The sequence below is a fragment of the Saccostrea cucullata genome, unplaced genomic scaffold (assembly GCF_032062105.1).
Source record: "Saccostrea cucullata isolate Sc308-1 unplaced genomic scaffold, CSIRO_AGI_Scuc_v1 ctg3447, whole genome shotgun sequence".
NCBI lineage: Eukaryota > Metazoa > Mollusca > Bivalvia > Ostreida > Ostreidae > Saccostrea > Saccostrea cuccullata.
Genome location: NW_026938738.1, coordinates 2,722 through 29,760, shown reverse-complemented (window position 1 = coordinate 29,760; position 27,039 = coordinate 2,722). Strand labels below are relative to the sequence as shown.

The following is a 27,039-nucleotide window of genomic DNA, read 5'->3' as shown; positions in this document are numbered from 1 at the left end:
ACAAAAGAAAACTAGTACATATATTTTCTACAATAATAACAATGGGCATATTATACAAAAGAAACTAGTACATGTATTTTCTACAATAACAATAGGTATGGAGGATTGAAGGGGTGGAGGTGGATGAGTGGATAAAATGTGTAAACCACATTTTTGGAGCCAATTTCTATTTTGATAAGGATAAGGCTAATAGCCGTAACTAGAAGGCGCGGAAAATCCCTTCGGGACCCATGAACTCACACAAAATAATGATTAAAAAATACGCAATTTTTATACATTCCTTTCTATACATAAATATACATTATTTCTTTTATTAAATTTAAAGCAATATAAGTTGCATTTTTGAAAGTTCTATTTTATTGTTAAAATGTTTTATTATGATAAATTTTTATTAACGTTATTTTTTTTCTGTCATTGAAATAGATATTTACAATTTTCCACAAAAAATTTTGACATCAGGAGTTGCAGATCATATTGCTTTTAGCTCTGATGTGATTCAAACTCATGACTTCATTTATAGCTAATTGGGAGGGTGGGGGTGTCAAACAATTCTCCGATTTGTTGTTACGCTACAATTTGAATAAAACAATAAAAATCAAAAACCAGAATTATATTCACATTTCTTGTTTATTTCAAACTTACTTTACAATATGAATGTGTCAATGTATTTAGTTTGTAAATGTACATTATGTACAAGGATGCATTCATACGAAGTCAACCCGTGCACACAGGGGTAAAAGTCTAGTACCGTTAATATGGAAAACAATGAAGGTTCATATTCTGATACATATTCAAGTTTGTTATAAAATGGAAAAATTATGACCCTGAGGAAAGGAATTCTTGGGGTTAGAGAAATTTAGTTTGAATTTTTAAGAATATTTATTTGATACATTGTCCTTTTCATTTTTATTTAAATGAATCATGATAAATATTTCATAGACCTGCCCCCCCCCCCCCCCCATTTGTTAGTTTGACTCAATTTCTTTCTTCTTTGTTTTTGCAGGTTTATTTAAAAAGGGTGAAAAGACCAAACAAAAGAAAGGTAAGTAAAACGACTACCAAAAAAAAAAAAAAACGGTGTGTTTGGATTTTATTTAATATAGATCTTGATATATGCTTTATTTTGTTTGTTTATATAATTTATACATTACTGTACCTCAAATTCTATTGTCCTTTGACATTTTTAACAAATGGAGTTGTCTAAGCCCTACCTTGGCTTATCATGCATGATTGATGTATCTATTAAGAATACATGTTACAAGAATTCGAATTTTGAGTATGGCATACAATTTACTGATGCTTGACCAGATAAAAATTTTAGCTTTTCTTGTCAGTAACCAGAAGAGCTTATAATATAAATGTTTATGTTCCCAAGTCCGTCCGTCTATAAACAATTGTTCAAAATGCTACTCCTATACAGTTACCAAGTAAACTATGAATTCAGTCAAACTGGGCACACAGATAGACAACACTACGATAAATAACGGTTTTTGAATTTGATGAAAGATGTTTTCATGGCTACTAAAAAAAAGTACCAGGTATTTTTGTGAAATTGACCTTTTTTAAATGCTACTCCTACAGTTTTGGTCTGATTTCAAAAAGTAAACTACACTGAGATTCATAATTTTTGTATCGACTCTTGAATTGATGAACAGTGTTGCCATGATTTCTAAAAAAAAAAAAATCTGTAAAAATTTCTTGAACAAGTTACTGCTTCTATATTTAATGTCTGACTTCAATATCACTTAACGAGGCCCAATCTAGTTGGAAATTTTGAAAACGAAATGATAAAACAATGTAAATCTTGGAAATAAATTTGTATGTATTATGCCAAGAAAAATTAGAGTGAAATTTTGTTACCTTGCCTTTATTGTAGTTAAATGGGGGACACTTTCAAGATATGGCCTGGACCATTTTTCGTGTTTTTATACACAATTACATACTAAACTCCCATGAAAACAAAGTAATTGACAAATAAAAAAATACAAATGATGAAATGTTTTGTTTTTCACATATACCATGCAATATTCATTCCTCTTTTAAAAATGAAAAGAAAATTGGAGGTAGCCTTTATTGCAGTGAAAAGCCAACATATCAAAACATAAAAATAGGACTTATTTTATCGAAATAGATATTTATATAAGATGCATAATTATATTTATTGGATGACAATTTGCAGGAACGATGAAAATAAATAAAGTATAAACAAACAAACGAATGAAGGTGACCTGCAATGAAAATGACACACTCATACAAATTCACACACACTAGTATTTATTTAATTAGAATAGTTTAAAATAAGAATAAGTATTAATTTACTCTTACCAGTTACAAAATTGCACTAGGAATCCGTAAGGAATTTCTTAGTTAAACTGCTATAACATAGATTTCTCGCAAGAGAACTTCTACTAGTAACTAAATGTATCGTCCAGATTAAAAAGGAATAGTCCGCGCATATGTATATATACCAAGACTGACACATGCGTATATAACTACCACACCCCATACATACTGGTTCTACCACTCACACCCAGGATAATCACACCCTATTACCGGCAACTGTGACAACCGATGCAACTGTGACAACAGACGGCAAAGTTCTTTATTGCTACGACAGAGACATAATTGATATCATAATTTTGACTATTTAAAACATTCATTTACTTTCGTTTGGTGGATTCCCGTTTTTACCTTACCTTAAATTATTTTTCTGTTAAATATAAAAGTATGATTCCTTATTGAAACAAAATAAGAACAGAATAAAGCTAAATTTCAATCGTTGTTCAGGAAAAATTGGTCAAATTGAGCTAAAATTAAAAAAAATACTATTCTACGGTCACATTTCTTGTTGTATTTAATAAATTTAGACTCTTTACGACATAACTTCAAGATATGGATAATTTCTGTTGTTTAATAAAAGCGCCGCAAGCGTTTAATTTTGTTTGGTGAAATCATTTAGGCTGTCGTGTACAACAGACGAGGCAAACAATGACAGCAGATTTAAAACGAAATACGGCAATCAGAAACGGTGGATACAAAGTTTGATAAAGTATGAATTAGCTGTATCCTAATAAGCTTCAAATTTCGTCAAGACATATTTTGGCTGTTAATATTGGTCATATGCAATCACAGGAATTTATGGACATGCCCCCCCCACTAAATTCAAAAAACTCATCGTAAAGATCTCATTTTTTAGAATTTTCCTATTATACACATGATGAATAAGTGTAATAGATATAATTTGTGGAAAAATGTTAATTAAGTCTGGGGGATTCATATCGGACGGGGGGGGGTGTATTCCTGTAAACAAGTACCTGTGGTTGCCATACGAAAGCTACTGAATCAAACTATTATTCGATAATCAACATGAACATGTTTAAATTAAAGACGGTCCATTGGTGAATATTCGTAATTAAAGAAGATGGGGGAATAAGGCGGGCGAAATGCTCAAGTGCGACAGATAAGAAATGAAAAATCAAATCTCAATTATTTCAGAATTTTATTTAATATCTTATCTAATAATGAAGTTTATTTAATGTAAAATCTCTAAAATTTACAAAAATCTCACACAGACTGAAAATATTTGCCTATGAAAAAGCATACACTTGCCGTGTTCCCCCATCTTCATTTGTTTTCCCTACAATAAGTAACAGAAAACGGATATTTGGAACTGTAAAATATCAAGGACCACAGTAAAGTACTTAAAAGTAAAGTATTTAAAAATAATATTAATAACTAATCATTTTTTATGTATAAGTTTTATGTAGTTATAAACTTGGGTTTTTAAAATTGCTAATTTGGGCATTCCTCACGAAGCAGTTATGTTTGCTGCAGACTTCAGCAAACAAATTTGTACACAAGAAGAGTTTAATTTCTTGCAGATTGTTGTCGCTAGCTGCGATGTTGCGGCCGACATTACAACTATTGCTATATTATCTTGCAAGAACTCAAAATGTTTGCAGGAACATTGCAAGAAACATACAAGCCTCTATATACAGCAGCAACAAGTTCAATGGAAACATTAAATTTGACAAACCGAAGGTTTAATTGCAGGAAGCTCACATGAAAGTAAACAAAAAATCAAACCAACCAATGAAATGTAGACGGTACCTAGGTCAACAAAGAATTCGCCATTTTGAAATATTTGAATTGAAGTTGTAGATATCTCGGTATAATTTTGTAATCATTAAAAATGATTACAAAGCGATTAATTAGGTACATGTATTTATGTACAATGGCGCACACAACGTCTGGCTGATAAGATATGGTTTTGTTATACCCCCCGCTTGAAAAGCGGGGGGGTATATAGTAATCGTTAATTCCGTCCGTCTGTCTGTCTGTCCCTCCGTCCGTCCGTCTGTTATGCTTTGGGGTACCCATCTCTTATCCGCAACTCCTCCCATACCACTGAATGAAATTTAATGAAACTTTCACAGAATCTTTATTACATATAGCCATTGTGCACCTCCTAATTTACTTTTTGATCCGACACATATTTTGGGTTTCCCGGCCACAGCAAAACATGGACTTTGCCATTATAACTATATGGAGGCGGGGGGTATCATTTAGTGAGCTCATCGCTCACAGTAACTCTATTTTTAATTATTTTCATTATAAAAATAATTACTATAACTTTTCAATCGTCAACTTCCCATACTTACCTTCATCACATACGTACAGGGTGTATAACTCTCTGTTGATTAGATACGCAAGAGTATGCGCTACTTAGGATTTTCTAAAATGAAGTAAATAATTGACAAACAAATTGACGAAACAAGAATATCAACAGTCTTGTTTTTAAGTCATCATTTCTTTATTTCTATAGAATGTCATGTCAGCAAATAAAATCATTGATTCAAATGCTTATTGACTTTGTTAGACCATCATTTGCACACACTGAATTGTCGAATTATTTTTTGTTTTTTTTTTCGATCATGACATGGAGCAAACGGCAGTTGTTGTTTGGCAGGTGATGATCACTCCTCCATGAATGGGACGGGTCGTGCCCGATACTGATGTTTTAGAATTTCCCGTTTTTCTGCTCCATGTTGAATTGTTTAATCGAGTTTTGAGCTTGAACACTAAACGTTACTACATGTAGTAATATCTTTCTACAATATGATTTTCTATAAATTTCTTTGAAAAATCTAACATTGGCAGCAGGTTAAAGCCAGGGATAAACCTCTTTTGCTTGGGCAACTGATTGCTGTAAGCTTGTCAATACTAGCTACAAACTTGCTGCAAACACAAAGGTTTTTAAAGTTTGTTATGGTTTCTTTGGCTTCATTGCAGAAGATTTGCAGCAATGTTTGTAGCAAGCCTAAGTTTGCAGCAATGTATGCTTTAGACTTGCAGCAAATGTTTGCAGAGAGATTATATTTCTTTCTTAGACAATCATCTTCTGAAATAATAAATTATATAATGTAGAGATATCTGACAACTAGCGATATTTTTGTCAGTGAACTTGATAAGAAAAAAACCCTTTAAGGTCAAGATCTAGGAAATGACTTTAGAATAACTTCTCAGTGCTAAATCCATTATGACGTCATAATCACTTTCAGCTTTCTTTTTCCCGTACTTTACGGCTCTAATAGAATTATGAAGAAAATAAAGTACAATGTACATGTATTTTCATGGAATTCAATTTGAAATCACATGAAAAGTAGTCCCGATACCTATCTTAAATTTAACATTATTTTAAAGTAGAGACTAAGAACATACAAATAACCGTTTTCAGAAAAACTGTAGGCAATATGGATACATTTTCTTTGTCTGATATGGAAAAAACTCCAATTTTCAATACTGGTTTTCTTAATTTTTCATTGAAAATGCTAGTATAAAATATGGTTTTTCATCTTGTTTTTCTACAAATTATGCCCAGAAACAACTATTTTGATCAATGTAGTGTTATAAAGCATCACTAAAGGAATTAATTTCTTAATTTGAAAATTCTTTAGGCACCTTCCATTTATTAGATCTTGACCTTAAAAAGTTGAAATTTAGATTAAAGTAAAGGTGTTACTGATTGCCATTATCTGTCGTCAGTGTTTGCCACACAAACGAACATCTGTTGTTCACGACAGCCAAAATGTCTTCACCCATCAAAATCAAACGCTTGCAGCACACTTGTTAAACAACAAAGACCATCCACATTATAAAGTTGTGGTGTAGAGAGTCTAACTTAATTATATACAACAAGAAATGTGACCGCAGACTAGCAGTTTTTATTAGCTCACCTGAGCCGAAGGCTCAAGTGAGCTTTTCTGATCACATTTTGTCCATCGTCCGTCCGTCCGTCCGTCCGTCTGTCCGTCCGTGTTTACGAGAGTGCATTTATTGGGTATTTTTCATGCCAAGATTGTACTTATTGGGTACTTTTTGCTTATTGGGTATACCCAATAAGAAGTGTCGCTGAATATGATTAAAACACCCTAATTGGGTATTTGCAGGTTAGTACCCAACAAAACTTGGACACGACGATTTGTCCAAAAAAGTGTCCAAAAAAGTTGCTTTCACGGACGCACCGTGTTTTGTTATTTAAGTTTTACATTCGGAACTCTAAATTCTCGAGAGTTCCGAAAATCAACTTCCGTTGATCCTGATCATAACAACGTTTGTTTTCATGGAAAAAAAATATGGCGACTAAGAAACACTTAATGTCAACAAGATTTTCTGATTGACAAGAGAAAAGGTAAGTTATTCGATTAATATTTATCCATTGCTGGGTTCTTGTTTAAGGAAAATAGATTTTAATGTAATTTTGAAAACAATTGAGCACAAAATAAAAATAGATATATCGGAACAATTAATCCTAAGTTGCACTTGTTTGTATTTTGAATTTTCTCTAGCTAGCTGTCTTTTTAACTCTCTTGAGGGCGAGAAATATTTAGTAAATGATCGTATATTGTTAGATAATCTTTAATAAATCGAAAGTGTTGATTATTTAATTTTATATCATAACCAACTAAGTATGTTCTGACAATGTATATTGGAAAGGGGAATGAAAATTTTAACAATCGTGTGTTCATAAATCAGCTGTAAATTATCGGTTCATGTAGACAGCTGTATTACAATCGCAAAGTGAGCCGAGATGATGATAAATGGGATAATTGACAACAACTAAATAATTGTATGTAAGTTTATCTCATCTGATATGTAACTTAAGAGATTCATTGTATTACTGAAAAACTTTCAGTCAAAACAGTGCTTCTTTCTGTCCTTGATTTTGACTGAGTGTCTGCTTTATTTTGATTTTTTTTTAAATTATTGTTTTTGTCATTTGTTTTAATTAATTTAAAACAATACTGAAATTGATATAGGGCTACTATAACTATTTCACATGATGGGTGTGTAATTAGCATCGCGCTACACCCGGGGCTTCCATTTTTGAGGAGGTGTAGGGTGGTTTCGCGCCGATTACGTGTTCGCGCCGAGTGGTATCGCGTCGAGTGGTTTCGCCCCATTTATCTACAGGTAAGTAGATATGGGTAGTATACAGAATGGCTTCCCCCGATTACCTGTAATTATAACTCAGGTAGCTAAGCTTGTAATTAATTAACCCCAAGCGTTAATGTCGAGTTATGTCGGATAATCATCCCATTTTGTATTATTAATACTTATAATGAGGCCATTTTTAGCATTTGATCGTCTAATTTGGAATAATTTAGGACTGGATGTTAAAATATATTTATTTCACAAATCTAGTTGACTTTTCAATGAAGGTTGAGAATTTTCAGAATAAAAAAAGCTGACCATGGCAAATGTTTGGGGAAGAATGAAGTTTTTTGAAATACATGTTAAAAGCGCACGACTTGTCTCTCATCATTATTTTTAGTTAATCTGCTCATCATTAGTGATCAAACGATAATCAAACGACTACCCGATAAGCGGTATCTTCAGTAATACAGTGGCGCGAACCCACCTGGGGCGAATCCACTCGGCGCGAACAAGTGATGGGAGCGAAACCACTCGGCGCGAACACGTAATAGGAGCGAAACCACCCGCATTCTTTGAGGATGGGGCTAGTGGTTTTCTGCACTGAGGAATCCCCTTGGGCTATTAGGAATTTTAAAATACACATGTAATACATGAAAAGCACCACCGGTATTTTCACTCTTTTTTGCTATTAAATTCCCTAATATGGAAGTATTCCAGACAGCATCCTCATATTATCCATAAATTTCCACAACAGCATCCATTTTGCAGTACTAGAAGACTGATTTACTAAAAAAAAAAAACGATCTTTTATTTCCTAATTTGAATTCCCCCCTTTCCTTTGTTTAATATAGCAATATTTGTGTACATATATGCCTCACAGATATCTCATTATTAAATTATATACATTTACTCAATCAGCTCAATGATAAGTGTCATGCAATTATGTTGCGCTTTTTTTATTTAAAGCCATATATGACGTAACTGATAAAAAATATATTTTTGAAAAATACAAAATTAAGTAAAGAAATATAGTTAATACATTTAAATTAAAGCTTTTCATACAATTCGGAGCGCGGAGAACACCTCGTTTTATCTAATAATACGATTTTATCTTCTCTGTAATGTGTTATTTAAATCTTCTGTATTTTCTTCCAAGTCGGAGAAAATTCCGAGAATCCAAATTTAATTTTGATATCTTTATAACGCAATTGACTTAGATTTTGTAATTTACGGGAAATTTCTATCTTTATCATGTTTATATAAAGAAATGATACAAATAATAAGTTCTTATAATTTTAGTCTAATAATTTTCATTGTACATACGCCATATATGGCTTTAAATGATTCAAGATGAAAACAAAATGATTTTTGCTTCGTTTTAATTAGACGAACTAGTGAATGACCAGAAAAGGAATATTTAAAATCTTTTTTTTCATTTTTTTAAATCATTAATTTATATATGATTAAATTTTACTAGCGAAAATTAAATTAAACTTTTATTTTAAAAAGAATCATCTGTAGTTAATACCCAGGGGCCCGATTCATCAAAGGTCGTACACCCAGTCGTAGCGCTATGCCGGCGGAAAGTCGGGACTAGCACGAATATTTGTTTCATTAAAGAGCGTATCGTTACGCCTGACTAAATTTAGGCCAAAATTTTACGTCTACTCATGGGTAGGCGTAAGTTAGGGCGTAAAGTTAAAATAAGGCCTTTTTATTAATTTTAGCGAGTTCTAAAGAAAAAGTAAGGTTCTAAGAAGAATTTAAAATACAAACAATGCATTATTTAATTATACATATTATAAAGAGGGGGAGGGGGGGGGGTGTTGTTACAACTACTTGGGGACGTAGTTGATTTGAGTAATAACGTACTCAAATAATATTTTGATAAATTTCTGCTGAGAAGAAAAGATTGTCTTATTAGAGATTTCTTACGTTTTGACAATGCATTCATACACATTTGATTGTGGTATTGTATGTCTAAGGTATTGTAAATCAATTTACATATATAACTGTATTTCTACACCCCGCTTGACGGTACATGTATATGTACATGTATATACTATTTAGTAATCGGGATGTCCGTCCGTCCATCTGTTACGCTTTGGGGGAACCCATCTCTATCCGCAACTCCTTTCATATCACTGATTGAAATTTGGTGAAATTTTCACAGAATCTTTATTATATATTGCCATTGTGCCTTATTGTACTTTTTGATCCGCAACATATTTTGGGTTTCCCACAGCAAAACATGGACACTGCCATAGTTATCATCTTTCATGTAATTTTCTACATTTAAGAAAAAAATTCAAAAAAATAACCCATCTTAAAACCAAATAGCTTTTGTCATGTTTGAAGAGTCCATTTATAATTTACTTCTCGTCCACATGCGTGGATCCAGAGGGGGTCGGAGAGAGGGTTCAGAATCTCCCGAATTTGCAGATTAATTAACATTGAATGTATAGATTACTTAGTTAAGGACAAAAGTAATTATTTTCCTAGGTATCTGGGACAACTGATGTTCCCGGCGAATCATAGACCCCAACCCAGGGAGGGGGTTGGGGTCTCATAGACATATTTAGTAACAATACATGTACAGTGACTCGTGCGTGCATAACAAAATGGCTACACTTAAGAAAGCCTTCCTAATATTTACGTTGGAAAAGTAATATAAAATGTCTCAACTCAATTAATCTTAAAAATATATGTGCTGAAAGATTATTCATCAAAATTAATATTTGTCTCGGATTTATGTCTGGTACATCTCCATTTCGGCTAATGTCAGTGTAAGGAAACGATTTTTTTTTCTGTAAGACATTTTACTTACGCACTGTAGATCCAGTCTAAATTCATGAAATTGATGAAATGATGTTAAAACCTTAGCAATATCTTAAAGAATGCATATATCTTATTGTACCCCCTAAGTTTCATTTAAGAGACGTGTAAGTGCATTTTTTCATACCTTTTAGTTGCGCGAACAATAATTGATGTAACGTCGGACACGGGAATTTCGCTGTAAATGACCAATACTGAGTAACGCCTCATCATAGTTAAAATAATTTTAAATTATTTAAAAGAAAATTTTAAGAATTATTGATTACTTTAGATAAAATAAATGATTTTGTTTTTAATTCAAAGTAAATATGACATCACGAAACCGCCAATTTCTTTGCGACATAAAGAGTTAGATATTATAGTACCAACATCGTGCGCAACGTCAAGAAATTTTTGAAAGTGGTAATAAATTATTGCTTTTATAATATCGATGTAAGACGGTGATAATTACACAGTTAAGTTCAAGAATGAATTATTCCCAATTTTTTTTTTCTCAGACAAACATTGATGCAGAAGACATCTTTAGTTTTCATAATTTTGTTTAAAAGAGCAAATCTTACATAGTATAAGATAATCTGAGCGCATATAAAGCACATATAAGATGAAAATATACATGTTTTTGATTTCCTGCATTACTTACATTTTAATGAAAACAAAATAAAGAGTAGCTGTAACTAAATTTTAAAGACAGAGACCACACAAGCAGAGAATTTTTGTAAGAATATCTTTGTAGTCATTTTTCCAAACCTCTCTCTCTCTCTCTCTCTCTCTCTCTCTCTCTCTCTCTCTCTCTCTCTCTCTCTCTCTCTCTCTCTGCGTACTTTTATAACGGTACATCAAATTTAATCTGCAGATAGTGAAGAATTTTTTTCTATAACTGAACAATTATGAATCAATTGAATTGACAAAAAATTAATAAATACAGAGAGGATTATCTTACATGTACTAAAGTAGTAAACGTGTAAAATTTATTTCTTGACTCAAAATGTGTTCATATGTAAACCGTTTGCATTTTGTTTTCATTATTTTTGCTTGCATATACATTTCTTATTAAAATTTTTAAATCTTATTCTGTCTCAAACTTAATTATTAGTATTTGTCAGTAGAATCAGTATTTATCGAATCATGAAATTTATTATCAAAGGCGAAGTTATTAACCTGTATCAATTTCGGGAAGAGGTGGTGTGGCTGTAATTAAATTTCCAAAATGAATAGTTTTGCTTAATTCCGAAATACAAGTACATGTACTGTCCTTTTCATCCTTTCAATTTATTAGACTTTTATTATTGAAATATTGTAAAAAACTAAAATTGGTTTCTTAAAAGATGCATGTCTTTTACATAACACTATAAACCCATGCATGTTTCAATTAGTGCAAGTATTAATTTATCTATAACTTGTGTTATTGCAGCCCGGAGGACCGGGCTGCTCTATACATATAAGTTTAAGTGTTGGTGTATGGGGATTGGGGTGGGAGTAGTTATTTAGAATTAAATGTTTTCTAAACATTGAAAAGACTTTTAATCAGAATGTTCTTTCCGTGTTACTTAAAAATATATACGTTTTTCATATTTAATATATATAGTTAATATAATTAATTTTACTTCCGGATAAAAACGTTCTCTGCACAGTGTTTTATATTATAAAATTGAAAAATAATACAATATATACTAACTTGAATTTATGCGTGTGTCTAACTTTTTCATATTTAATATATATAGTTAATACATGTTTGTATAATTTTTTGCACCTGCGCAATGCAAAAACTAAGCGTATCTTTTACGACTAGACTTACGCCACTTTTTTACGCCCGACATAAATTTTAATCCCCGGAAGTACGCTAAAGTTAACGAGGCCCGATCTAGTTGAAAATTACGAAAACGGAATGATAAAAATGTTTAATTTATAAATATACTTGTAAATGCTTAGAAAAATTAGGATGAAATTTTGTTAAATTATTGTGGTGAAATGGGGGCACTGTCAAGATATGGACCATTTTTCGTGTTTTTATACACAATTACATACTAAAACTCTTCAAAAAACAAAGAAATTTACAAATAAAAAAAATACATGATGAATTTCTTTGTTTTTCACATAAATCATGCAATTTTCATTCTTCTTATGAAAAATGAAAAGAAAATTGGCGGTAGCCTTTATTGCAATGAAAAGGGGGCATGTCAAAACACAAAATTGAGATTTATTCTGTCCAACTACGTATTTTATAGGTCGCAATGGGTTTACATAACACCAACAAACGATTGCAATACTGTATTAGTTTCTAAATAATAAATAATTCTTATATTATGAAATCATTTTCTCGCCATACTTTATTTTTCTCTTAACACGCGACGTTGTTTTACGTGGGAAATAAGTGTAGAAGGGGGGGGGGGGGGCAAAGGCGACAAAATTGCGATTTTTACTAATATTATGTACTAGTGTAGATCACTAATTTCTGAGACACCTTATTCTTGCGAGATAGTAATTGATTCTTGATAAGCTAGACAAAATTTTTACAAATTGTGGTCATTGCTCTATATAATCTGAAGGAATTATATTATACGCAAGAATGAAATTTTTGCGACCATACCGTCGCAATTACGCGAAAATAAAGTTCTCGCGAATAAAAAGTGATTTACAGTATATAGAAAAATTAAATATTTCGGGGGTTCAATTTAAATGATTTATAGACTTATTTTATTTTTTAAAACTGAAGAAAATCCATGCATATTTAAATCCGCAATAAAAAGAGTGTGTATAAACACTTCAACATGTTCAAAGAGAAAGACTAAAATCGTTTACTTTTAGTTGCAGCGTTTGTTTTATTAAACTCACAAATTTAAATAAAACAGGATAAAATTAATAAATCTTTACCAAAAAATTGATCCCTCAAAATTATTTAGGTCCCAAAGTTGTTAATTAATCCATAGAAATGCTAGCTTTCAATGCATATTCTATAGAGCTACCAGGTAAGCAAGATCATCGAAACAGTTTAGCGCAATTTGACGTCATTTTAATTGTGACTTTATTATGTTTAATTGTGACGGCAGTCAAGGGTATTGTGACGTGCCTGAGTCGACGCTGCGTTAAAACGTATGCGCAGATCAAAGTTAAGGCTTAACTTTACGACTTTTGATGAAACGGGCCCCTGACTTTTTTCACGATGAACTTTTTTTCAATGTATACTTTTTAATTTTTGCCTCTATATTTGGGCTTGTCACTTTTTACTCGGGGATAGTAACTTTATTGCCACAAAGCTGTGGATTAGTACTTGATTTCCTTTATTGCACAGCGATGACTATGATTTAATAGCAAAAAAGCTAATGGGTTTACGTATGTGAATTTATATGATTAATGCTTACTTGTGATTTTGGGATAACTGGAGATAATGATTCCTTTTTTCCATTGATATTACATAAATATTTTCCTAAGTATTATGTTACAATAAATTGGTTTAGATTTTTTTTAATAAAAGTAATCAATGATTACAATGGAAATTAAAACCATAATCATGTTCATTGAGGATTTTCAATATGTAACAGGTCAAACAGGAACTTCAATTGTGAACATTGCAGAGAACACACTCATCAGAAGATGACCCTCAGAAATAGGACAATTGTAAGTAATCAGTAAAATGAACAGGAATACTTCATGCCAACCATAAGATTTTTAGAGACATTTTCGCTTCTTAAATTAGAAGAGATAGAGGGAAAACTTGTACATACTAAATAACTACTAGGCAACCAACCTTTAACTGCAGAAAAGCTTTTGGTATGTGCAATACAGCTACATAAAACCTCTTTAGTATTCATGTTAAGTTTGAGAAAGTACCTTAGTATTTTTTCTAGTGTTTGCCAACATTTTCATGCACACTGTTTGCTTGTTTGTACTATCATTTTATTTTAAATTCTTCGGATGCCCTTTACCTTTGCCAGTTTAGAATCATTTGTTTTAAGGGCATCTGAGGGTTGGTTCCAGAACTTAATTAATTGTAAAGTAAATACTGGTGTACTATACGGTCATAGGTTATGTTAATACATGTATAACATCTTGTTCTGATAGAGGTGGCATACAGGAAAAGAAACAATACTAGATATCACTTCAAAGGAATAAAACAGCTTCATCTTGTAGGTGTATTTTATTTAAGGATCACTACTTTATGTCTGATGTGCTGAAAGTTATTCATAATCTGTTTGACTGTAATTTTTCATATTTTCAACTTCTATCCAGCTTAGTCAATTTTAATTAAATTTTGTGCAAAGCATACCCCAGGAAGTGGGGATGGAGTTTCAAGTGTGTCTCTGTCCCTTTCAATATAATTTCAAAGCAGTTAGTAAGGTTTGGGTCAATTTTAAATCCTCTTTAGCAGAACCATTGGGCAAAAAACAATACTAATGTGAAAGCTTTATCATTAAGTGTAGAGATGTTTTTGATTACATTAGAAGTCTAAAATTTGCAAGGAATAGGTGTAAAATCTTTTTTAAAATCTACTTCTTAACAATCAGAAACTAACATACTGTCTAATTAATATGCAACATCGTTTTGTGTGTTGAATGATGATTCTATTTTGATAGAATTATGGCAGATGGGGGGGGGGGGTAGGATGAAGATGCAGTTAGACATAGATGAAAAAAAGAGTTGATATTATTTAGTTTTTCTTCCATTTTATTTATCAATACATATTTCTGAATAAGAAATATACTTCTACTTTTTGGTTGGGTTTGATCAACATAAAGGGTGATCTTGCTGTAGTCAAGAAAAACATGTTTTATACGGCAAAGAAATGCCTTTATCTAATTGCAGAATGAATAAAATGGACAGAGGCAGAACAGAAGGAGATGCATGAAATGAGGAATATTTCAAAGATTGCCTGAGCATAACCACTGCTACTGGATAAACATATGGCAATATAAAAGAGCAGGGTCAATGGAGGTATCATACAGTATAGGCCATGAGAGACCCTGAAGAAGAAAGTATTGAACAGAAACAAAAATAAAACCATTTTGACATTTATTGAAATATAGGATCAAAGTCTTACATGTAAAATTTGGGCATGTAATGACTTTTCTCTAGCTCTAAGACTTATAACAGTGATGATTTGATTTAATATCTTTATCCCGATTTGTCGAAAAAATTTGGACATAGTGCATCAATTATTTTAAAGTTTTGATACAACGAATTCATTCATTGTACTTGTAACTGAGTTTTCTGGTGCGACACTGTTTTATCGGCTTCGAAACTAAGTTTGTGATTTCCAAACCAGATTAATGAGATCATGTAATATCTTTTAACATCGGTGACTATTTAATCCATTCTTTTACATCTCAGAAGTATTTTTATTATTACAGGGAAAATATGCATTGTACATGTATCTGTAATAAACAGGATTATAAAAATTTTCCATATAATACAACACAATCTTTGCAACTGAAGGCAAATATTTTATCAAGGGTGTGATCTATTTATCAATATGGTTTTCAGCATCTTGCTCTACCTGTATTGACTTGCTCCAAGATCCAATATTTAAATTTAAATTTTGCAAACATGGTTATAAAATTTTTTAAAAGCCAAATAGTTTAGGCACAAAATGCTTATATATATCCTATCATTTGTAAAGTGTACACTGAATGAGATGTGGAATGTTAGAATTAAAGTATTAAATATGTTTTGGACTTATGTATGCTTATGCAGATAAATTTGAATTCAACTAGGGAAGGTAAATGTCATACTTATTGGGTTTGCAATCTAATGCAAGAGTATAAATATCCAAGACAAATTTGACAATTTTAATGAAGGGTATAAGTAACCCAAGAAGAATTGGACAGGTAAACATCACCTGTTGGGTTTTATTTTAATGTTGGGATGTAGTATCCAAGAAGAGTTGAACCAATGTCCAATACCTATTGGGTTTTCTTTCTTATGAAAAAAAAATTGAGTAACCCAAGAAGAATGTCCAATACCTTTTAGTTTATATACTATTGAAGGGATGAAGATATCCAAGAGGAATTGGACAGGTGTCCATTACATGTTGGGTAGTATTCTGATGAGGGGATTCTCAAGAAACCCAAGAATTAGACAAGTGTCCATTGCCTGTTGGGTGGGATGTAGATATCCAAGAGGAGTTGGGCAGATGTCCATTACCTGTTGGGTGGTATTCTGATGAAACAATTCAAGAAACCCAAGAAGAATTGGACAAGTGTCCATTACCTGTTGGGTGAGATGTAGATATCCAAGAGGAGTTGGACAGGTGTCCATTACCTGTTGGGTGGTATTCTGATGAAACAATTCAAGAAACCCAAGAAGAATTGGACAAGTGTCCATTACCTGTTGGGTGGGATGTAGATATCCAAGAGGAGTTGGACAGGTGTCCATTACCTGTTGGGTTGTATTTTAATGATGCAATTCAAGAAACCCAAGAAGAATTAGACAAGTGTCCATTGCCTGTTGGGTGGGATGTAGATATCCAAGAGGAGTTGGACAGATGTCCATTACCTGTTGGGTGGTATTCTGATGAAACAATTCAAGAAACCCAAGAAGAATTGGACAAGTGTCCATTACCTGTTGGGTGGGATGTAGATATCCAAGAGGAGTTGGACAGGTGTCCATTACCTGTTGGGTTGTATTTTGATGAGGAGATTCAAGAAACCCAAATAGAATTGGACAATGTACACATGTTCAATTGTTCTTGGGTAGTTTAATCCCTTCATCAAAATACAACCCAACAGGTATAGGACACCTGTCCAATGCCTGTTGGATACCTTCATTCTGTCCAACATGTAATGGGCATTTGCTTATTATTAATTGGTCATGACTCAAAAAGGTTTCTCCTTAAATACTTAATTTTGTTATTCAAGAAAGGTTGAACAGAGTCTGAGATGTGTTGAGTTGTGTTTTCACAATTCGGTTTTTTTTTTGCACTTAGGTATTCATGTATTTTAATATTAGTATCCTTATTGCTAAGAACAAATTAGTTAGGTGTCACAATAAAAGAGCTATATCACAGAAATTGACAAAAATATGGGTTCAAAATCAAAGGTTTTCAGTCTTGTCTTAATTTACCAGCAAATATTATATATATAATAAATTTGAAATGAATAAAAAACAATAAGAAAAAACCCAATAAAATACGGACACGAGGATTAATATCCAATAAGATTTGAACAGTAACTACCCAAATAATGCTCTCTCGTGTGTACACTTTTTTTGTATCCAATAAGCAGTATCCAATAGGACTTGGACTTGATGTACCCAATATATAACCAAATGTGTGTCCGTCCGTCTAGCTGTCCGTCTGTCTGTCTGTCTGTCCGTCTGTAAACTTTTCACATTTTCGACTTCTTCTCAAGAACCACTGGGCCAATTTTGACCAAACTTGGTACAAAGCATCCTTGGGTGAAGGGGAATTTAAATTGTTAAAATGAAGGGACATATCCCCTCGCAAGGGGAGATAATCAAGGAAAGACAAAAATAGGGTTGGGTCATTAAAAAATCTTCTTCTCAAGAACCACTGGGCCAGTAAAGCTGAAACTTATGTGGAAGCAACCTGGTATAGTGTAGATTCTAAATTGTTCACATCATGACCCCCGGGGGAAGGGCGGGGCCACAATGAGGAATCAAAGTTTTATATAGAAATATATAGGAAAAATCTTTGAAAATCTTCTTCTCAAGAACCACTGGGCCAGAAAAGCTGAAACTTATGTGGAAGCATCCTGGTATAGTGTAGATTCTAAATTGTTCACATCACGACCCCCTGGGGAAGGGCGGGGCCACAATTGGGTATCAAAGTTTTAAATAGAAATATACAGTAAAACTCGGTTATAGCGAAGTCCTTGGGACCTGTGAATTTAATTCGCTATATCCGTAATTCGTTATATCCGTATAACGAATTCGTTTAACCAGTAAAGCGAATTCGCAATATGGATGTTTTACTTCAAGAATTACTACCAAATATGTTAGGGAAGCAAATATTACAAAACATATCTTCGATAACTAAGGTTTTATTATGAATTGAATTTTATATACAAATGCTAAACGGAAATAAAGTCAGTTCAATTTATCAAACTTTTTATAATCTTTGAAAGTTCGTTATAAAAGATGTAAATTTCATTATATTTAACCCAACGGGACTCAAAATCAGTTTGCTATATCCGTAAATTCGTTATATCAGAGTTTGTTATAACCGTAAAATTTTTCAAAGTTTTGTTAAAGTATTGACGGGGACCCAGAAAAACTTCGCTATATCCGTGACTTTGCTATATCTGTGTTCGTACTAAACGAGTTTTACTGTATAGGAAAAGTCTTTAAATAACTTCTTCTCAAGAACCACTGGGAAAGAAAAGCTGAAACTTATGTGGAAGCATCCCGGGGTAGTGTAGATTCTAAATTGTTCAAATCATGACCCCCGGGGGAAGGGCAGGCCACAATGGGGTATCAAAGTTTTATATAGAAATATATAGGAACAAAACATTAAAAATCTTTCTGTCAAGTACCGTTAGGCCAGAAAAGCTGAAACTTATGTGGAAAGATCTTGGAGTAGTGTAGATTCTAAATTGTTCAAATAATGACCCCCGGGGGAAGGGCGGGGCCACAATGGGGAATCAAAGTTTTATATAGAAAAATATAGAAAAAATCTTTGAAAATCTTCTCAAGAACCACTGGGCCAGAAAAAGTGAAGCTTATGTGGAAGCATTCTGGGGTAGTGTAAATTCTTAATTTTAGGAATCATGACCCCCAGGGGAAGGGCGGGGCCATTATAGGGAATCAAAGTTTTACATAGAAATATATAGGAAAAATCTTTGAAAATCTTCTTCTCAGGAACCACTGGGCAAAAAAAGCTGAAACATATGTGCCCATGGAAGGATCATGGGGTAGTATAGATTTCAAAATGTCTAAATTATGATCAGTGGGGTAGGGTGGGGATGCATTATGTATAACAAAGGGGAAATCCGGTAAAGAAAAGAATTGTCAAAGCTTCTCAGGTGAGCGATGTGGCCCATGGGCCTCTTGTTTTATAAGCTGAGTTTGACCAATTTTTCTTGAATAACGATTGAAATTTAACTTTATTCTGTGTTTATTTTGTTTCAATAAGAAATCATTGTTTAATATTCAACAGAAAAATAGTTTAAGGTTATATCAAAAGGGGAAACCACCAAACGAAAGTAAATGAGTGTTATGAATAGTCAAAATTATGATATCAATTATGTCTCTGTCATAGCGATAAAGAACTTTGCTGTCTGTTGTCACAGTTGCATCGGTTGCCACAGTTGCCGGTAATAGGGTGTGATAATAGTAGACCACAAAACAATCACGTGACAACCAAATACTCACGTGACAGTGAACACCGTACAAACCAGAATACAATACGAACACGATGACAATGAATGCCCAGATATGAATGAATGAATGAATTTACTACAGCTATCTTATTTACTATGATAAGTGCATGGCTAGCTGTACTAATCTTAAATGAACTGAATATTTTAAATAAAATAAAAACCAAGTAATAGTCACCCTGTGACATTAGTTTCTAAAAATTGAATAAATCTTACATTACGAAATATTTTTTTTCTCCATGCTTTAATTTTTAACACACAACGTTGTTTTACGTGGAAAAAACGGTGAAAGGGGGGGGGGGAGTAAAAAGGCGACAAAAATACGAAATTTACTAGCATTGTGTATTATACAGAAAAAAAGAATATTTTGGTGGTTGCATTCAAATGATTCAGAGACTTTTTCAAACACAAGTTAATCCATGCATAATTAAGTCCGCAGTAAAAAGGGATGTGTATAAGCTATTCAACATGCTCAAGGAGAAAGACTAAAATCGTATACATTGTACTTTTAAATTTGGTTGTGTGTTTCTTTGTTTTTTTCTAACTCACTAATTGAATTAAAACAAGATAAAATTAATGAACCTGTACCTAAATATTGATACCTCAAAATAAATTATTTTCTACAAGTGATTACTTAGTATCAATTTTAAAAAACCCTGATGTAAATAATAGAAATGCCAGAATGAGCCAGCTTTCAATATGCACAGTCTATAGAGCTTCCAGGTATGCAAGATCAGCGAAACATTCTAGCGCAATTTGACGTCATTTTAATTGTGACGTTATTGTTTTCAATTGTGACGGCAGCCAAGGGTACTGTGACGTGCTTGAGTTGACGCTGCGTTAAATCGTATGCGCAGATCAAGTAGATTCAGCCATGTTAAATTTGGCACACCTGTAAATTACACATATTTAAGTGCACCAATTTTTGATTTTAGGTGTTGTCATTGTAACTAAAAATGGAAAGAACGAGGGCGCTTTTGATTGGCATTCGGCAGGAATCTTAATCTTTTTTTATTTATCGGGTTCTTGTGCAACAGGAAAGGAAAATATTTTCTCGAAATTGAGCTTTGATTTGCTAAAAAAAAAATAACTTGAAAATTGGTCAGATCAGACATTTGGTACAAAATTGTACATTTTTAAACACGTTTTTTCTAAATATTTTCTTTTATGGGTCTTCTCTCCATGATTTTGAAACGTTATTTGTGTGTATTTTAATTCAAAGAAACGAATACACTTTTTTCAAAAAATGGAGAGAAGACCCAGAGACCATGAAAAATGAACTTTTCCCCCAAAAATCCAAATGTGTGAATGTGGTGCTTCTCTGTCCTTTTTAAATCAATTATATATGTGAAGTGGTAATAGCGCAGTAAGTTGGGCTACCTGTTCAGTGTACTCAAAGTGAAACGTTTTTGGTTCGATCCTGGCATGGGGCGTTAATTTTTTTTTCCATGCAAACAACCATTTATTTTGTCAGTTCCGTTTTATGTACTGATGTATTAAAATTTTGAATCAGATAAAGAGAGTTTTGCAGAAACTCGCGATTATTCCCTATATATCGAGAAGGACATTTAAATACCCTCGTTATGTCTAAATATGGATACAGCTACGTAGAGGACTATGTTTATGGAGGGTATTTCCTGCTTAATACAGCAAAACACTTTCGTCATTTTGCACGAAAAAGGTTGGAACAACAAAAAGCACAATGGCTAAAGAAGCATTCTGAAAGATATACTGTAGACATTGTGCGAAAATATTTATCATGAAATAAAACTTCGTACCATAATCAAAATGTTGGTTTTATGTCCAAGACATTTTAATTGTTTCAAATCAAATCTTAGCTATTAGCTAAGAGACCAAAATTGCAATAACTACAGTATGTAAAAAAAAATTTAAACAATACAGTAAATTAATTTTTCCAAGACAAAACGAAATAAAGCATTAGTTTTAAGTCAAAGCATATCAAGGAAAACAATTTAATTAATCCTGTATTTTTAATATATAGTTATTACTCAATTAACTTCTTGACATCCCTCTACCACCTCTCTTTCAAAATATATATAATTTCATTGCACTGCCATTACATATGGAAACAAGATTAGATATGGGTTACCCCATATCCAAAGATATTCGACTTTTAGATTTAATATGTTTAAGAGTGTTTAATGATTTTTATAAAAAATAAACTGCACTGCATGTCTAGTTATAAAAAACTTGTGTAAATTTCGTGAGTCCGCAGCATTACGGCCACCCAGTCACCTAACAAACAGTACACATACCTGTGTCCGCAAGACCAGTTAGCCTTGGTCTACACACGTGCGATGGAGTTGTCAAACAGACTCCCGCGAACAGAGAAGTTACGATGGCAGACAGAATTTTTTTCAAAATAAGATCACATGAATACAAATTCTTATTAATAAAAATTAAACGCTTGTCAGTTTAGAAATCCCCGGCCCAGTTCGGGTTTTGTTACACATTTTATAGCTAGTACTCTCCCATATGTAGTTTGTCTACACACGTGCAGGAATCTGCTCAGGGAGTGAAAATTCCGTCATTTAATATACTAAACACACAGAACGATTATTTTTTTCTCTAAGACGAAACTATATGATGATTAACAAACAATTAACATGATTCTACTACAGTTGTTGATATACATGTAGTATAATCAATTCATAGGTGAAAAAATATCAACCGAAGAATGACCTAGATATTCTCTGTTATCAAACATGTTTAAAAAAAAAGCTTAGGAGGGAGCGAGCATAGGAATATTAACATTTTTTATTTGTATTTAGGGGGGAAAGTGATCTTTGGAGGAAAAATTTACATTAATTTTGGTTTCTTTTACGTATGACATACACAACATTATTCTTATCATGAACAATTATGTTGTATCTACTTATTAATGGTGGAACTATTTTCGTGGGAACAATTTGTGTGAGTCAAAAACGGAAAATCTGATATATTTTGCCGTTAGCCAAAATTTTCACATCATTTATTGGCAAATTGGAAGTCAATACACACCTTCCAAATATTGTTTCTCGTTGTGCTTTATATATTGTTGCATTTGAAAAAAATTAATATGAGTTTCTGCGACGTAAAAATTCTTTTAATCTGCTACACATTTAGGGAAAATAACAAAAGAACTGCAACACCCTCTTTTGTTTCAGTTTGGATCTCGAGTGAAATCAATTTTAATATTCTATTCTATAATGTACATGTACACGTAGCATGCATCAATACATTAAATATTTTAGGTGTTTATTTTTTGTGAAACATTACTATATTATAGTACCCCCTAGGAAAAATGGACATAAATGTTACAATTTTACAATGTCTTTCAAACTAAATGAAAAAAAACCTCTGGACGTGTTTGTAAAATCTGACCAGCTATGTTCAGCCAACCAAATCATGGACATTTAAACCATAAATTTTCGTACAAATAATTCCTGCAGATCACTCGCCAAATGCGCCCATCTTCTTTCTGTTGTGGTAACTAAACCTGAAATATCTGTTGAATAATTTCAAAATGGTACGCCTCCTACAGTTAAAGTCTGATTCCAAATCAACTTGTCGCCTGCGTGGCGCAATTGTTAGAGCATCTGCTTAATGTATTTCAGTGTAGTCTACAGGTGTGCCAAGTGATATTGAAATAAGACATCATTCGAACTACATATATTTTCCATGTGTCTTATGTTTTTGTTGTTCATGAAAATCAATATTAGAAATTTTAAATTTTCTTAGCGAATTTATAGCAGAGGGTACCTTTTCTTATTAGGGAAAAAGCAAAAGTCAGACAAAATTGGACAAGATGGTAAGTTTTCAATTCTATTAAACTATTGATTTGTTTTAGTTTACTATTTAAGAAGTCCATAAATTAACAGTAAGCGATATGGCATAATGAATATAATTTATACAACATCAATAATTTACATAATGTCATTATATGTATGTTATTGTGTGACTGATTGAAAACTTCTTTATAAAGAATATATTGATTTTTCAAACAAATTGCTAACTCTTCATTTATTGATTTCCATTTTTAGGTCACTTGATTGAACTTAGGTGACCTATTGCTATCTGTTTTCGTCCGTCATCCTACGTTGGTCGTAAACTTTTGAACAATTTTAACTTTTTCTCTGGAACCACTGAACCAATTTCAACCAAATTTGGTACGCAGCCTCCATGGGTGAAGGGGAACAAAAAAATTGAATTTCATGCTCCCTGCCCCCCTGGGGCCTGAGGGGTGGTGCAAAAATCACCAAAATTAATGCAATAATTAAAAATCTTCTTTTTTATTCCTGAACATCAAGTAGTCAAACTGTTGACATGAATGTAATCAGCTTAGAGTCCTCTACCAATATTTTGAAATTCATGGCCCCTGGGTCAGGGGTTCTGGTGTTAGGGTAGGGCTATATAGATCATATCGTAACAGTGCATTATTTCTTTGACAATCTTCTCCTCTCCTCCTGGGTATTAAACAAACTACCCAATAATATAGTTATGATGACCAAGAGTGCTTCTTCGAAAATTGTGAATTTCATGGCCCCACTGGATCAGGGGTTCTGGCATTAGAGCGGGGCTCTATTGATTATATAGTAAAAATACATTAACTCGGAGAAAATCTTCTCCTTTGCTGCTCAGTATTAAACAAATGAACTAAGTATAATTATGATAAACAAGAGTGCATCTTGCAAAATTTTGGATTTTATGGCCCAAGGGTCAGGGGCTGTGGTGTTAGGGCGGTGCTCTTTTGATTGTATAGTGAAAATTCATTAATTCTTTGAAAATCTTGTTCTCTGCTCCTGGGTATTAAACCAATGAACTATGTACATAGTTTTGATGAGTAAGGGTGGCTCTTTCGACATTGCGTATCGAATCAACTTAGATATATATACTCCATATGCGGGTGATGAAGATAAAATATAGCGGTGTAAGTATGGGTAGATGACGATAGAAAAGTTAAGTCATAACGTTTATCATAGAGCTTGGCTGTTAGATTACCATTAAGGTGTTTTTCAAGTAAAATATCCAAATATGAAACAGATGTGCCCGACTCTGTGGTATCCTTTTTTTCAAGCTTACTAGGATATATCAAATCGAAATAAGAATGAAAATAACCATTGTATATTGAAAAAACCTGGTCAACATATCTAAATGTCGAGTTGAAGGCCACAACAAGTGTTTTCTTCATTTCATGCATAAGAGTTTGCACAGATTTTGCTTGATATGAATAAAATAGGTCTGCTAATAACGAGACGAGGCGCAATTTGTACCCATGGGTATTCCTTTTTTAATTTTTCATACATTATTTCTCCTAGTGTTTTTATGCCCCGCCATGAATGTGAACGGGGCATATAGTGTTTTTCATGTCTGTCTTCCGTCCTTCCATCCTTCTGTCCTTCCGTCACACTTTGCGTTTAGCTCTGTTCAAAGCTAATTAAGTTTCAAAGAAACCCCTGCGAAATGATCAAGAATAATTCTTGAACTTTTAAGAAAAGTTCATGAATTGTATTCTTGAATCAGCTCATGAATTGTTCATGAAGATCCCATGAAGTTAAAATTTGACACTCATGATTTCATGGATTTTATTCATGAAAACCAAGTTCAAGAATATTCAAGAATTATTTGTTGTTCATGAACAAACTTGGATTTTTTAAATGCCTGCAAAATGATCAAGAATAATTCTTGAACTTTCAAGAAAAGTTCATGAATTATATTCATGAACTTTCAAGAAAAGTTCATGAATGATATTAATAGGTTCAATGCATTTTCATGAACTATTCATGAATAATTTGTAAAAGTTATTTAGGAATGTTCATGAACTATTCATGAATGTTCTTGCTTTTAGTAAACAAAAATGTAATAAGTTATGCAAAATGAAAAACTGTAAAAGAAAATATTTTAATAGCATCTTGAAAGATTTCACAGAATTTTTGTTTTCCAATCATGGTAACAAAATCTTTGTTCAAGTAAACAACTCTGATAAGTGATAACAATAATAAATATATAAATTATGTAGTTCATTCCTAATAAATTATAAAAAGTTTCAATTCAAACGCGACTCTTTGCAGAATCCTTAACCTTACTTGGTCAAGAGGAGAGTGGGTTCCTTATTCAGTGTATTTCAAAGTGTATGCCTAAAATGGAATGATTTTTAATCCAAGTCTCACTGTCTGGCAGAAAAGTGTGTTCAGCAATTAGGGCATCAGCTAAAAGGGCTTTCAAGGATTTTGAGCAGAGGTGGTCAAATAAAAAAATCTTATTGGCTTTCCCTGTGGAATTTTCAGAATTTCATCACTTGGATCCTTTGATCGATTACGATTCATATTTTCATTCCTTTCTTTTGTTTTTCTTCAAGAGCCTGGATTTTTTATATTCTTTTTTTTGGCAGCCAGAGTTTTTTAATCTTCTGATCTCAACTCATCAACATTATCTGTGAACTGCTTCTCTTTTCCCTACAAGAACAAAGATTTTCTGAAAGTGCTCATAAATGTGAAAACTTAAGACTTGCATATTTGTTTCATTTAATTCTGCATCATAGGCACTGCCATATTTTAAAGCATTCCGAGCGGGAGTTTAGCCTGTTTCCCTTGCCTGCCATGTTCAAGATGTTATAGGTGAACAGGATGAATGTTTCAATCTTTAATTATTAAATGTAACGTAATTTCTTACTCATAACAAAGTTTGACAAAATTTTCATTAAAAAGGACATAACTGAACTCTTACAAATAGACAGTAACATCTTGACAAATATCTCACAGATTCAGCGATTGCCTCCATTTTTAGGTCACCTGAGTAAACTCAGGTGACCTATTGCTATCCGTTTTCGTCCGTCGTCGTGCGTTGTGCGTCGTGCGTTGTGCGTTAACATTTGAACATTTTCAGCTTCTTCTCTGCAACCACTGAACCAATTTCAACCAAATTTGGCACAAAGCATCTATGGGTGAAGGGGAACAAAAATTGTGAATTTCATGATCCCTGCCCCCAGGGGCCTGAGGGGTGGGGCCAAAACCACTAAAATTAATGCAATCTTTAAAAATCTTCTTCTTTACTCCTGGGCATCAAGCAGTCAAACTGTTTGCATGATTGTAATCAGCAATGAGTCCTCTACCAAAATTGTGAAATTCATGGCCCTGGGGTCAGGGGTTCTAGTGCTAGAGCGGGGCTAAATAAGTAGGTAGTGAAAATGCATTATTTCTTTGAAAATTTTCTTCTCTGCTTCTGGGTATTAAATAAACAAACTAAGTAATAGTTATGATGAGCAATAGTGCCGCTTCCAAAATTGTGAATTTTATGGCCCCAGGGTCAGGGGTTCTGGTGTTAGGGTGGGGCTCTATTGATTATATAGTGAAAATACATGAATTCTTTGAAAATCTTCTTCTCTGCTCCTGGGTATTAAATAAACTAACTAAGTGCCTAGTTATGGTGAGCAAGAGTG

The 27,039-nt window shown here is 32.9% G+C and overlaps 1 protein-coding gene and 1 long non-coding RNA gene across 2 annotated transcripts in view; both read left to right on the top strand.

The window, feature by feature from the left end:
- Positions 1–23,412, top strand: part of LOC134251120 (uncharacterized) — a gene marked incomplete at its 3' end in the record, with an annotated part of 52,668 nt that extends 29,256 nt beyond the window's left edge. Inside the window, exons 6-7 of the mRNA XM_062733481.1 lie at positions 1,004–1,042; positions 23,377–23,412. Of these exons, the coding sequence (XP_062589465.1) occupies positions 1,004–1,042; positions 23,377–23,412 (75 nt within the window). The remainder of the gene's footprint in view (positions 1–1,003; positions 1,043–23,376) is intronic.
- On the top strand, positions 6,549–15,805 carry LOC134251119 (uncharacterized). Its single transcript, XR_009988672.1, has 3 exons — positions 6,549–6,691; positions 13,812–13,887; positions 15,073–15,805. It is a non-coding gene; the product is annotated as an uncharacterized LOC134251119 (long non-coding RNA).
- Positions 23,413–27,039: the final 3,627 nt, after the last annotated feature.